General features: G+C 39.7%; 1 protein-coding gene across 3 annotated transcripts; it reads right to left on the reverse strand.

Moving 5' to 3' along the window:
• Positions 1-184: 184 nt before the first annotated feature.
• On the reverse strand, positions 185-14,268 carry LOC122867198 (serine/threonine-protein kinase tousled-like 2). 3 transcript variants are annotated; one of them, XM_044177661.1, is made up of 21 exons: positions 13,686-14,268; positions 11,982-12,076; positions 10,468-10,539; positions 9,611-9,683; positions 9,256-9,293; positions 8,929-9,021; positions 6,732-6,839; positions 6,007-6,099; positions 5,368-5,478; positions 4,978-5,114; positions 4,734-4,886; positions 3,731-3,797; positions 3,475-3,572; positions 3,289-3,370; positions 2,931-3,022; positions 2,740-2,829; positions 2,318-2,487; positions 1,888-2,026; positions 1,566-1,677; positions 1,357-1,464; positions 185-1,204 (listed from the first exon to the last, which is right to left on the reverse strand). In XM_044177661.1, exons 2-21 carry the CDS (start codon positions 12,072-12,074, stop codon positions 1,031-1,033), a joined length of 2,103 nt encoding a protein of 700 aa, XP_044033596.1. In that variant the 5' UTR covers positions 12,075-12,076; positions 13,686-14,268; the 3' UTR covers positions 185-1,030. The 3 variants fall into 3 exon arrangements, with proteins under 3 accessions (XP_044033596.1, XP_044033595.1, XP_044033599.1); XM_044177660.1 differs by lacking the exon at positions 13,686-14,268 and adding an exon at positions 13,057-13,087; XM_044177664.1 differs by lacking the exons at positions 8,929-9,021; positions 13,686-14,268 and adding an exon at positions 13,057-13,087.
• Positions 14,269-14,617: the final 349 nt, after the last annotated feature.

The raw sequence follows: 14,617 nt of genomic DNA on the forward strand, positions 1-14,617 counted from the left end.
ATGCAATCGCAAACATTGAAACACATTGAGGTAACTGCATCATGGTTTACTACTGACAATGGCATGAATGATTAAATACTCAGAATGGAAAACCTCAGTGCACCTCCAAGTATTTTTGTGTGATTTACAAAAAATATGTATTATTTGACCACTGATTTTCATCAAATCAATTAAGACACCACAGTTGACCAAATGTTTTTTAATGGTTTTACTTATTTCTGTTGAATCTTAACTCATCACAACACTCACTCAGTCAGCCCCCCTATAAGGTTAACCAAACATTAGAGGGGGTAAATGTCATGTAAAAATATGGACTTAATTAAAATAATAAGCTGACTTCCAGTTATCCAGTAAAATATTTAAAACCAGTTACTCTTTCCATAATCATCCCTCTTCTGTGTCAAGTCATTTATGAACCTCGCATGGTGCTGTGTCAACAAGGCAGGCCTTGAACTTTGGTCATCAGTCATTCCTTATTACTTGTAGGAGCCCTTCCTAAAAGTCCCAGGTTCGAACCTATAGGGATACAGATGTGAAACTGACCACTCTAGTTCTGAAAAATAGTGATAGATAATGCATTTCAAGCAGAATGCGATGAAGTTTCATTAATGCTTCTTATAAACCTTCCTCAGAGTACAGGTAGGTGGTCTTCCAAACATGGCAAATGTCTCAGCCTGTCAGTTGTGCAATTTTTCAGGTGCTTTTCCTGTTTATCATGTAAAAAGCCCCTTTAAATGAGCCAAAGTTTTTGTATTAGTGCATGCATATGGGCAAATCTTTGGGTTCTGCTGAGCCCACAGCCAGAGACTGGCCCTTCATTTTTACCACTTGAATGATGGTGGTGGGCACATTTACTACTACATCACCACATCATTGATCATTTTTGTTTTTATCCACATTTTTAGGATCCCTACACCCCATCATGCTCTCTGGTAATCAAGACAGCAAAGGAGGAGTTTCATCAAGTGTGCAACGTCTCCATGTGGCTTTGTCCACAAAGGGGTTTTATTCCACTTTCTTTCAGCTTGCTTCAGTCGGAGGCACTGCTGCCGTAGCAGCTGGAGGTGGAGGGAAAAGGAGGTGCCAGGGGTGTGCTGCTGCCCAGGGCTTTTCGAATGTGGGGCATTAGGAAGGGGTCACTGGCCAACTGCAGCACATCCACACGGTCCTCCTTGTGATAAGCCAGACAACGTCGAATGAAGGCCTATGAAGGGAAAGGGGAAAAACAGCCTCATTATTTCTGGACTAACTTTTTTTCCTTTGCTACTTGCTGTTCTGTCGACTATATAAATGTATAAAGTTTGATGGGAACAGTGCAGTGAGTTTATAGCTTTTTAAGAGAAACAAGTACCACACCTTTGCTTCTGTGGTGACCACAGGTTTGGGTGGAAACTGCACCTCAGTGGCTTTTAATATGGTGTTTTCTTGAAGGATATCTTGCTGCGACTGATTATGACCAAACGGCTAAAAATATGACAAAAGCGAGGCTGTTAACAGACAGCATATTTTAATTTTTCACACAGATTTTAAAAAATCCTTGTTAAAGAATGCAGTTTAGTATTTACCTTGCGTCCATATAAGCACTGGTAGAAGATGACCCCTACTGACCAAACATCCACCTTGTTGGATATTTTGGGGGGCTCCTTGCCCACCACAAAGCACTCAGGAGGCAGGTACCTGTGAACCACACAATCACAACATGAGACTGAAATAGGTTTTCCTCTATATGTTCTCTCGGCACTGTACCCCTTTACACAATTTTCTGAATGAAGAGTGGATATGAATTCAATTAGCAACATTTCCCTCAGGAGACTGAGGGAGGCTACAAACTGTGAAGCCATATTTGTTGCTTGGTTACTAAATGCAGTGAAATGTGTCTCTATGTACCAGTATGTCCCTGCTCCTTGTGAGGTCAGCTCCATGCCATCTGCAGAGTTGTAGCTGTCATCATCCATGATCTTGGACAGGCCAAAGTCAGTGATCTTAATCTCTCCACAAGCTGTGCCATTAACCAACAGGATGTTTCCTAAGATCAGAGCAGTAAACACAAAAGTAATATTACAAACATATAGCTGTAAACAGCCTTTTCTGAGGAATATATAATTTTTTTCTAAATAAACACATACACATATGTGCATATGTTTATCTTAATTACAATCTAACCCAGATTCTTGTGGTGTTAGGTTACCTTTCCTGAAAGATCACATGATGAATCATTCAGTACCAAATTCAGTTTTGATTGCAACAAAGTAGTGCTGTAACGCTCCTCTGTAACTGAAGGGGATTACAAAATGACAAACTAAAACTGTGAGAATACCGGGCTTGAGATCGTAGTGGATGATGGGCGGGCGAATCTGGTTGAGGTATTTGAGGGCGTTAACAATCTGCATGACAACAGAGCGGCCCTCCTTCTCGGTCATCAGCTTATTCTGCTTCAAGTAGAAGTCCAGATCATTGCCTTCACAGTACTCCAGCACTGTGCAGAACCTGTGAGAGGTAACAACAGATCATTTAGGAAGTGATACTTGCAGACTTGGGTGATATTTCTCTGTAGGTTCATCACTACCAGCCACCCCTTTCACAATGTTTTCACATTGTCATTTGATAGGCTGTTATAAAAATATCAATGACAGCTGCTTTAAAGAGTTTACCTGCTTTTTAGCACCTAAATGTGGCACATACACTTTTATATTTGTATTGGCATGCCTTTTATGGCTTTATGTAGAATGAGTCACTTACGAGTCTGTGTCGAGTGAGAAATAGTCATAGAGTTTGACTATTCTGGGGTGGTCAAGTTCTTTGTGGATTCTGTACTCTCTACAGGCATGTCTGAAAAGACATTAAACATTTAGTAACTTTTTAAAAACATCACAAATACAAAACATTCAAATACAGTTTAAAGCCACCGTGGAACAGAGGTTCAGGCTCACTTGTGGTAGTTTTGCTTCTTCTCTTCCCTCCAGTTCTTGTTGAGTTGATGGATTTTAATGGCCACATACCTTTGCTCTGTCAAATCAAAAGCCTGCAAAAAAAGAACAAAAAAAACAAACATTACACATCAACACACAAAGTCGGAGAAGCCTACTATAACCAGAAGTTACACTCAACGCTGAATTTACGGGATAGAAGAGTGTTCCAAGTCTCATTACAATACCACCCTGACAAGTGAAGTGCCCTGGGCTTATGTTATTCAAAAAGACCCAACATAGTTTAAAAAAAAAAAGAAAAAAAAAAGCATTATAAACTGGTACTCAAAGTATGGAAGCCAACTAAATGTCACATGCTTACCTTGAAAACTTCACTAAAGCCACCTCTTCCAAGTAAATGTAATAGCAGATATCGGTCGTTCAGCGTGGGGTGGTCTTTAAATCTACAGAAGAAGACTTTGGCTTTTTCAAACTGCATTTTTTTTTTATTTAAAAGCACACACATACAGAACTTGTTTAAGGTACATTTCACTGAGATGATACGTACTGCGAGTTGTCCTCGTTATGTATTCTCTTCAGCTCCCGAATGTGCAGGTTTCTTACTCGCTCCAAATGCTCCAGCTCTGCCTGGATCTCTGCTTCTTCCTGCATACAACCACACAAATCTATCATCTACCTCAACCCTTGATAAACAGGAACAAGTAACAGTAGTACCCAATATCTAGGTGACTAGGTTGTAACAGGTCCCAGAAACAAGTACCAAAACAACAAAAACAAAGATGTTTTAAGTGGTGAACTGGTACCTTTTTCAGATGACCAATTCGAAGTTTGAAAATCTCCTCTTGCTCATGATATTCTGCCAGTGTCAACCTGTGTGGGATAGAATAACAAGTTTGTAATTTATAACAATATAACCAGGTCAGCTTGTGAGAAAAATAAATAAAACAAACTTACAAAAGCTATACACTTACTTCAGATAAAATGAAAAATACAGAAAAAAGGTAACAAAAAGCCTCCTTATGAAATTCGTGCTAAGGGTTATCAGATGTTGTGTCAATTTGATATTCTACTGTTAAAATAAAGCTTCAAGTGTCCAAATCACCACTATATTACTATTTATTACTTTCATGATATATTTTACAATAATTGCTTTAGAATTAAACAATAAAAAATCTACAATACAAATGACAAAACTGAACAAACAAACAAACAGCTCAATATCAAAAATGTATCAGTTGTTAAACACAAGTTAATCCCACACCAACCAGCCAGGACAACCCATTAAAAGCTCCAGTGTGTAACATTTAGCAGGAGTTATTGGCATAAATTGAATATAATACTTATAAGTATGTTTTCATTAGTGTATAATCACTTGAAAATAAGAATTGCTGTGTTTTCATTACCTTAGAATAAGCCCTTTATATCTACAGAGGGAGCGGGTCCCCTTCCATGGAGGCCACCATGTTTCTACAGTAGCCCAGAACGGACAAACCAAACAATGGCTCTAGATAGGGACTTACACGTTTCCCGCGAGTTTTGCGGCCACTGTAATTTCTCCTACACGCTTGGAATGGAAGGGTGAGGCGAGCAGTTTTCAAATGGTTGCTAACTGCAATTTCACCGCTAGATTCCACTAAATCCTTTAAATTCAGAAAACTGCACCAATACATTGTAGTGCAGCCCTTAAGATCAGAAAACAATCAAATTCAAGCTTCACCACAACAACAAATTTCTGCCTTAGTGTATACTTGGTCTATGTAAAAAATCTACTGTGTGAAGTAATCCAGCTATTGTTTGTAATCTTACGCTTCATTCTCCTGGCCATTGCTCCTGCTTTTTCGTTTGTTCTGTTCGAAGCTGGGTGGTGGTGTCTGGGCCATGGAGGGAGGTTTCCTCTTTCCCAGCAGTTTCCTCTGCCTCTCGATGTCCTCCCGCTGTGAGTTGACTCGCTCTTGCTGCCTAGAACATGTAAGAACAATCTAGTGTGAACATTCTTGTATGCAGAATGGACAAAATGCAAACGTATGTTTGTGCCTATTTGCATGCTGACTTGATGAGGTTCTGGAAGGCATATCCATCTGTCCACTGCTCAGTGAAGGAGGCTCCATGCCGTACAGTGGTGAAGTGGCCCAGACGCAGACGGTCCTGCATGCTCTTGTCCCTGCAAGTCATCTTCTCCTGCTTTGACTACAAAAAAAAAAGATGAATTGAAAATTGTCCATGCACACTCAAAAAACAGCTTAACTTAGTATGTAAAGAACCGAATATTGCTGTTGAGTTCTCCCTAATCGCCCTGAAACATTTAACCAGTTAAAAATTAGACAAGTCAAGTGCTCAGATGTATAAATAAAAGAAAAGAATTGTTTTGGTTTTCACATTGTTGAAAAGCTTTAACAAGGTAAGCCAAGCTGTTTCTCTCAAGCAAACATTATACACCCACCTTCTCGATTAGGAGCTTCTTGCTCATGGTCACACACTTGTTAAGCCGTTCCTTGTAGCGCTCCAGCATCTTCTGCTGCTCATCTACCTGCCGCCTCAAGTCACAGTTAGCCTGCCAAAACATACATCATCACTATGACATCAAATTCTTATTACAACAAGGATTCAAGGCTGTTTTGTACTTAAACTGACAAGATGCAACAACTATCAGTGTGTCAGCTTGGTTTGCTGACATTTACACCAAATGTAATTTAATCAACGATGGCATTTGAAAGTTAACAAGCACATCCTTCATGATGAGCTGCAGCCAGACTGGTGCATGTTAATTACTGGGTTGCTGTGACAAGTGGTAGCACACTTGTCTGGATTGTGAAGTGAGACATTTGTGAATGGGCCTAATACATAGATTTATATTTAGACATATCCTTGACTGTGTGTGACATTAGTCATAGTTAGACAACTAAAATATCAATTTTTGTATGTGGCATTTCAAAGTGTAAGATTTGGTTAGGAATAAAATAGCTAGTTTCCATTGTCCACCCCTACTCTGATGTTCTTTCAGATGTTTCAAATGCTCCAAACTAAGTTCAACTTGTCAGATTTTTTTTAAAAACAGAGTAAAAATATTTTCTTATCTTACCCTCAGCAGGTCATCTATCCTCCCCTCTTTCTTCTCCAGGTCAGAGTTCTTGTCCCTCTCTAGTGCTGTCAGTTTCAGCAGTGTCAGTTCTGACTGAGGAAGGAGGGCAAAGACAACAACAAGCCAAAAGTTAACATCTCATTCTACTCAAATGATGCAGACATCCCTTGGTCCAATCACTAATAAACACACCATCACTTTAAATTTATCAAAATCAGATGTTGCTGTCTTATACGATAGACGTGAATTCAAAATGTTGACATTTAATTAGGCCAATTAGTGTAATTTGCAAGGATAGCTGGATGTGTGTGGCAAGTATTGTCAGATGAACTGTAGTGTTGGTGGCAGGGCCTTTCAAAGTTTGACCTTTAATTCATCCAGATCTTAGAAAACTAGTGTCATTTTTTTAAATGGTAGAGCAAGGTGTGAAGTTACGTCATCCTTACACGTTTTATCAAACTCAACTAACTAATGGTGACTGAGATGCCACTTTTTCTAAAGATGACTGAGAAGACTGTCAAACAAAAGCGCTTGTCACTCAGTGCAAAATAAATGGAAGGACAAAATCACCGCTTCTTGTAAGAAGTAAATGTCAAAAGCTGAGCCAGATGCAAAGCGTGCTCTGAAACCAAACCAGGGTCCTTCTACAATGTGAGTGAAAATATACTGAAGTAAAAACAGAAAAGTTGGTGTGAAGCGGAGATCCAGGTCAGTCAGTCAGTTACCTGGATGGCTTTGTGTGAGCAGGAGTGTGTGGGGGCTGTCTTAACAGAGCTGCAAGATGAAGAGTCTGTGTGGGCTGAGCCTGTGGACGAAGGACTACCGTGCTGAAACTACATTCCAGAGAAAGAGAATAGTAGAAAGACACAGGGTAAAATATTACAATTACGTAATACAGACAGCATAGGGAGATTACAAAATAGCTGAAAAGGATAAAAAGAAAAGGAACAAATAGTGTAACTATTAAGGGGGAGAGAATTGAAATTGTAAATAACAGAAATATCTACAGGAATTGATGTTAAATTGTCCATTCCAATAAATTTGAACTCGATAAAGAAATACTGTTTCACTTCTATCATTCTTTTGCCACGCCTATTCTCAAAGGTATTTTCCAATGTCTATTAGTAATCAAAACAAACTGCATACAATACTTAATATTTCCGGTAAGACTGCAGGACAACAACAAAATGGTATGACATTGCTTTATGAGACCTGAGTGATTAGGGAAGGGCAGGCAATTATAGACTGCTGTAAAATCCTTTTTTGTGAATATATGTTGTTGCCAGCAGGTGAATAGGAACAGTCTTTTTAAAATAAGCATGCCGGTACATCTTTCACTATACAGGTCTTTCATAAACCAAATTCAAACCTGCTGTTTCCCAGGAGAATTCTTGAAAAACTACTGTACATACAACTGATAGACTACTTAAACAAAAACACCTTACTACTACTACATCTGCACACTAACGTAAGCTTGCTAATTAGAGATCGACAACACCACCAATAACGTCTTTCTTTTATGGCAACAAAATGTGGGAGTATTCGGGAATAAAATGTGTGACAGACAGTATTTGCTCATTTGTTGCACTATTAACTATTATAAGGCTCTTTTCAGACACACATTAGCACTGTGTGGGAAAAAACGCAGCCCCCTCATTCATTTCAGTGTGTTGGCCTGGACTCAAGGGCTGTGGGTAAAAAATGTTGGGTCGTCCTGCAAAAAGCTGAACTTGGCGAAACTTTTGCTGCAACAAAATGTGATGTCATTTGGCAACACATTGCTTTGGCTAATCAAATACATGCAAGCACACATTCTTGATTGATTACTTTGTAATGTGCACAGGGAAAATCTACTGTTTACCCTGAACGTCACAACAAAGCATGAAATGATCCCGCCGTGATGACTTTCCTGAGTTGTAAAATCCTGTTTTGGCATCTGACGAGCCTTCAAACTCATTGATCTACTAATCAAACCAGCCTTCCCAGACCGTATTTCCGTCTGATCAGTACCTGAAGCAACCCCCCCGTATATTTGGGGCAGAGAGTTTGAATCAGAAAGTGCGTTCTCAAAGCCATACATTTCAATTAATTAAGCTTTAGATTCCAGCTAATCCTGTAGTCAGTTTATGTTTACATGCCCTTTGGTAGGTAGTGAACAAGGTTTTGTAGTTGTGATGAGGAAAGATGTTATCTTAACACAAGATGAAATGGTAGGTGAAGATTCTTAAATTAGAAGCTTCACTATTTCAGTGATTAAATACAGGACACTGCCATCAACAACCACTACAAATTTAAAAGTACAGGAACAAATTTTACATAATGTACACATGGTCCTCCCGTACTGCTATCTGCCTTACATGCCAGCTACAACTAAAACAACATTTGAAAACATGACAACGCCAGTACTGAAAACATTAACATTAGCTACAGTTTCTGTGGCCGATGGTCAGAGTTAATCCTACGCTCGATCCTTCCAGTTAATAAATGCTACACACTCAGTTGTTCTGTCATAAGTACAACTAACCCACACAATCAGACTCACTCCATTTTGTGCTTGTTTTCATTTTCCATTAAAGTCAAACTAAAAGGAAAACATTTCTTTAATTAAATCTTAAAAACTCACTAGGTAAAGGAGTGTTTTGTTACTTCCACTGGTTGAACTGATTCAGACAAACCAAAGATATGTCTATTATCCTCAAAATGGATTAGATTTTAATAGACAAAACTAAATCTTAGCAATACATGCCTCACCAACCTTGTCTAATTAACTGATGTTAAGAGAAAATTGATAAAGACTCCCATAACCAACAGATGAATTTAACACTGGCTAAAGATTAAACAGCTGGTAAACCAACAGTAAAACAACTGAGGAAAGACAGCCAAAGCAGGAGGAGAGCTATGGAGATGGATGCTGGTGCTCACCAGAGGATTAGACAGTGAGTGCTGTGGAGAGGAGCGCACCAGTACAGGGATGCCCCGGGCAGGACTGGTGCCAGAGCCACTGCTACCAGCAAACTGGCCACAGGGCAGTTGACAAGAGTGTAAACAAGACAGAAAGAAAGAAAGAAGACAGAGTTGTTATTTAGGAAGAATTTGATGAAGGACCATACTGGCACAGTTGGAACGTAAGGGTGAAGACATCACACTAAAGTTTGAGAGTGATTTGAAACAATGCACAGCAAAGTGGCTAGAATGCAAAATTGATTCACCAGGACTAAGGCATATGATGTCCATTTAGTTTGTACTCACCTCAAAATAATCACTTATTTTGTGCCCTCTACCTTTTCCTAAAAAAAGCCCAAACAAAACAGAACAGGTATAAGAAGTAAGAACCTTTAATCATTTGATCCTATACTATGTTTCTAAGCATATACATTTATTAGAGCATAAGAATGGCTAACCACAAAATGCCATATGATTTGTATCCCAGATTGTATTTTTACAATTAAACTTTTCCAAATTTGCAGTCATCAATATTTAGAGCCAAGAGGAAAGCAGTGATGACAGAGAAACCCAGGACAGCTGAACATTTCTGTATATAAGGAGTGGTTTCTGTTGGAAAGTGCCAACTTTGGAGCTCTGCCAGTAAATAGGATGGACTTACCCTGGCTGTTGCTGTCATAGATGTCTCCTTTTCTCTTCCTGCTTCTCTGGTCATTGGTCTTCTTCTCTGGTGTCTGACACGAGCAGAAGAGCAGCACAGCTTAGATTAAAATTTTACTCCACGTCCAAGTTTATTCCATTAACCACATTCACATAATGGCGAAGAAACTCAATTGACAAAATTAAGCCTTGAGCCTTGTTAAGTTATATGGTAATAATTGCACTCCTTGCTAAAAAGAAACATTTGACCATAATGTAATAAGATTAATATCCGCTTATTTTCTGTGTTCAGTATTTAGTCAACTATGGTGCACTCACTGTCAAATTATGCCAAGCTAAAGCTAAGCTTTTATATTTACCATTCACATGGTGGCATGTTAGCTCACCATGGTTCTTTCTGTGAGGAAACTGCATCTTTGACCCGTGTTTGTGTGGATTTCCTCCACGAATCCCAAGACAGGCACCTCACATAAACTGAATTGCCCTCAGGTGTTTATTTGACCTAGGTGTTTATGGTGTCTCTACCACTTTTCATACATGGAACCTTCAATTTATGTGTTAAAAGCTTAGCGACCTATGCAGGATTTTTTTTCCAGTTTTTTGCCAAATTCATGCCTCACCCTCCTGTGTCCACTAAGAAGTGGGAACAGAAAATGGATGAATAGATGAATCACATACATTGCACTGTACCCAAGTGTTAGCATGCACCACTGTATACAAAATACTTAACCACTTGTCCAAATCACAAACATTCACAAGGGATACCACTGGAAGTCAGGAAGTGCACACATGTTCAAAGGATCTGAAGATGAGGGCACAATCATTTGTCATTTTGATTGACACTTTCCCCCAACCAACCTCCAGTTCCTTGTCACTGAGTGATCCCGCGCTGCACAGAGACTGGTTGGATGATTCACTGTTAGCTGAACTCTGGAAAACAGAACACACACATTAGACCTGATTGATTAGTCATGTGCTACTCTTATGAGTAGAACCTTGTGAGTGGAAGTGGAAATTACACATATAAGATATCTACATGACAATTTCTAGTAAAAATGCTAGATTCTGTTCTATACTAAAATGTGGACAGTGTACTCATATACACCAGAGAAGGATGGTGGCCTCTCTTGACGTCTGTTGACATTCTCATGTACGTAAACTCACAAATCAAAGTGCAGATTTCCACATGTCTTCCCTATCTGACAAATTATAGGCTACTAATTGGCATTCAACTTTAATATAACCCACCTTTGTGGCAGTGTTTACAATTGTGATACAAGTTCCTTCAGATCTTAAGCCCTCTTACACTGTGAGTGTACATTATTTTTTTCACTCCTTGTATCTTATTTTGTAAGAATTTCAGCACATGCATCTAATAGTTATAGCTTTGAAATTACTGTCACTAAGCTAAAACACTAAGCTAGGACGCTACAATGGGAGTATAATATACATCGCCCTGTTAATCTGCAATCTTCAGTTTACATCCACTTGGTAGAATCAGTTGGTGTCATGCATACCATTCATGGCCAGCTGCACAGCCTGATGAGACTAAGAAGAAACAGCAGGCTAATTGGAGCAGGAGGCTAATGCTTTTAAGGCCTGCGGGCTTTCTGCTGCTCAAGGTCACACATACAGCCAAGAAATGTTCTCATCTCTTAACATGTACACTACACATGTTCGTCGTAATGTCTTGAATGGTACCTTCAATCCTGCCTTAAATCATTCACATTACCACAGTGAACAGGCCTGACAATTCATTTCAGAGCACACTATAGGCCGGAGCATGAATGATAGTGATTGCTTTCTCAGGGGTTGCCATTTTCTCAAATGCGCACCCACACACAGTAATACCCAGTTCAACAGCAGGGTTGCAGCATAGCACGCAGCTTATGCTGCGAGCTGCAATGCCATTTCAGTGTCACTAGTCTCCACTAACACAAAGAGCTGCTGGCCAGCTCCCATGTCAGCCAAGACAGAGCTTGTCTTGTTTCAGCTTTAGCTGGAGACAGGATCATTCCACTGGGGGAACTCCTGAACACAGAGCATCAGTCAATACTGGAAATAGAGAAGATTTCCAAGCTTTTCTAAAGTGAAGGACTAACATAAGAGAGCTGACCGACTGCTGGGGTTGTGGGATGTTTGCATGCAGGAAAACTGGGAGCTACTCTTTTGTATCTCCACATTTATTTCAGCAGGGATAAAAGGAACCCTCATTTAGTTTTCCAAACTAAATGTCTCAACAACAAAATACATTCAAGTCAACTCTCATTACATTGTATCTAATGAGCAACATCTGCACTAATAATCTGTACTTACAATAGTTAAACATTTTGAACAACAAAACAACTATTATGCTATTAAGAGATGCCAACCTTGGTCACACCAGCTCCAGTGAAGCGAGCCTCAAGCAGTTCCTGCCTGCGTGGGTCCAGGCTTATAGCCTGGCTATGAAGTCCTTCCATCATGCCTAGAAAGAGAGACACAAACAGTGAATAAAATTGTAACTTATGTGGACTAGCTGGGTTGGGTTATTGTCACACAAGAGAAGACTGACGCACATGAACAGGCAGGGAGTGGCACATTGGCTACCAATAATATGCATGTGAAATAATCTTTCTGATTGGGGCAGGTGACCTAACAATCTAGTTAATCAATATCTAATACCTTTCAACACGGCTGCCTAGGAGCCTGGGCCTATGTTGGATCAGTAAATTTGACAGCCCACTGTCCAAAGCAAATCAGTGCTCAAACTGACATAAAGCAAACTTTGGTTAGTAGCTATGTTTGCTAGCTTACTGTCTTTTACTTAGAAACCATTTTCAATGAAAAATCGCAATTTCATTCTGTGGAAGAAAGCTAACAGGAAAAAGTTGTTGTTTTTTAAATCCGTCATCGAAGTATTCCCCTACACTGCCTCTTGAAATAACAAGAGTTCACAGGCAAGATGGTCACCCAGCAGAATTTTTTAAACTTTATGGTAGTAGTTTTATGGTGAACTTTTAACAATTGGACCGGCAGTACGAAATTGCTGAAGATACTGAACCCTGACATAGAAAGAGATTCTCTCAGACCCTGTTGCATAATAAGTCATTAGTAGGTCATTAATGTCTCTCCATTCTTTCCAGTGAAGTTCATAATTTCACCAGTTGCACCAGTTTAACCCCAGATGCTGGTCCTAAAATGCTATGCAAAGTGGATATTCAAAATGACAAATCAGAGAGGCAAGTGAATGAGTAAGGAGAGCCACTGAATCTGGACATCACTGGTGAGGAAGGTAACGTTAATTCCCCACTGTCATTACATTACCAATTTAGCAGTTAAGTCAGAGACACTAAGGCAGAGAGACCAAAAAATAATCTCTATCAAATTGTTCCCTCCCTTTATATGGTTATCATAACCATATGAAATGGCAGGGCACCACTTCCCGTTGCCATTGGGAACTCCTACCTGACAGTGTATCCATCAACTAGCGACTAAGGGCACATAAGCGATGTTTCATGATGATGACAGTCATTCGAAAACAAAAAAAATACACAACCAAAAAATAAAAATTACAGTTTTGCCCAGGCAACCAACGTTAGCAAGTTAATTTTACCGAACAAGCCTATCAGTACAATTCTGGCCAGCAAACGTTACCTAGCGAGAAAGAATATGTAGCTTCATCCTCAACTTTCAAGACAAACCATAAGCTCAACTTTATTCAATTTAACCAATGTTTGTGTTAACGTTATACTGACTTCATGGCAGTTGATGGAACAACCGTTACGATTATTGACTGATACGAAGATGTTGCCAAACTCGGCTAACGCTAACTACTTAACTTAGCTTAGTTAACATTGGCAAATGCTATTATGCTTATCAAAATCTTGCGAACATTTTAGGAAAGAAAAGCGAAACGCCGTCAAGTTATTGTGCATCAATTTACAGTAGAAGTTTGATCAATGTTAACAGCAGCTAGCATGTCACTGGTGACTAAATAACAGCTAGCTTAAGGCTACAGGTTACCTATACTAGCTAGCGTTAAGTTATCTATATTAGCAAGCTAACGTTAACATTAGCCGCAATAGAAGTCTCACCTGGAGAACCTTTCGCAGTTTTCACAATCACTCACAGTCCTAGAAAGGATGTTGTCCGTCCATCCGGTGACATCAAACTCCTTAACAACTCCCAGTCCCACACACCTCAAACAAAGTTGTTCGAATTAAGTTATCCATTTATAAGTACTTCAAATTCAGGGAAGACATTTGTTAGCTTAGCTAATGCTAGCTAAGGAGAGCAGGGAGGCTGGCTCCCGCTGGTGTCATCCGGACAGGAGGCCCTGATCCTCGGGGTTTCCTCGTCCGTCTTGGTGCCCCTGCACGGGCAAACCTGGAGCTGTCAATGCTCTGAAGCTTCTTTACAAGTGTTGTTACATTTCTGCTTCACTCGGTCTTTCTATAGTCATTATCGAGAGATATAACGTTTACACCGGGAGAAGTTCAACCACCTTGTTAGAGTCCATTCTTTCACTCTTAATAAAAGATCATTACTCCCTGCAGCAAGGCCGCACAGGGCTCCAGGGAGAGCTTTAAGTGATGCGTCCTATGCGCTTGTTTAACAGATAATGTAAGCTCCTCAAGTCAGAACCACCCGAAAGCAGACAGCATACTGTGGGCAAGGCTGGTAACTATCCGGGACCCCACACCTCCAGGGGCCCCAAAAAGTCCCAGGTTCATTGTGTGCCAATTTGTTTGGGAATTTTCACCACTAAAGTAGGTTATGATATCATAGGTCCTGCATTATTGGCCTACATAAATTTGTGGCCCTGTCTTGTAGGGCCACAAGATTAAGTAATTGTTTTAGTTTAGTTTTACAATTTCCCATTTGGATGAATAAAGTATTCTATCTATCTAATATTGTGCATGGATAGTGCATATTCCTAAATAAAGTTGCTGTATGTTTCATCAAATTACTACAAACTAACTGACACACAGAACACCTGGGGCCAGGTAGTATTTCAGGGCAGGAA

This window comes from Siniperca chuatsi, linkage group LG20 (genome assembly GCF_020085105.1).
Source record: "Siniperca chuatsi isolate FFG_IHB_CAS linkage group LG20, ASM2008510v1, whole genome shotgun sequence".
NCBI classification, from domain to species: Eukaryota; Metazoa; Chordata; class Actinopteri; order Centrarchiformes; family Sinipercidae; genus Siniperca; species Siniperca chuatsi.

What these genes read in the sequence shown, in the direction of transcription:
- LOC122867198 (XM_044177660.1), bottom strand. An exon ending in AGAAGCTCCTAATCGAGAAG is followed by an intron (nt 5,115 to 5,367) that starts GTGGGTGTATAA and finishes TTTTTTTTGTAG; the next exon opens with TCAAAGCAGGAGAAGATGAC. An exon ending in GAATTGGTCATCTGAAAAAG is followed by an intron (nt 3,573 to 3,730) that starts GTACCAGTTCAC and finishes GGTTGTATGCAG; the next exon opens with GAAGAAGCAGAGATCCAGGC.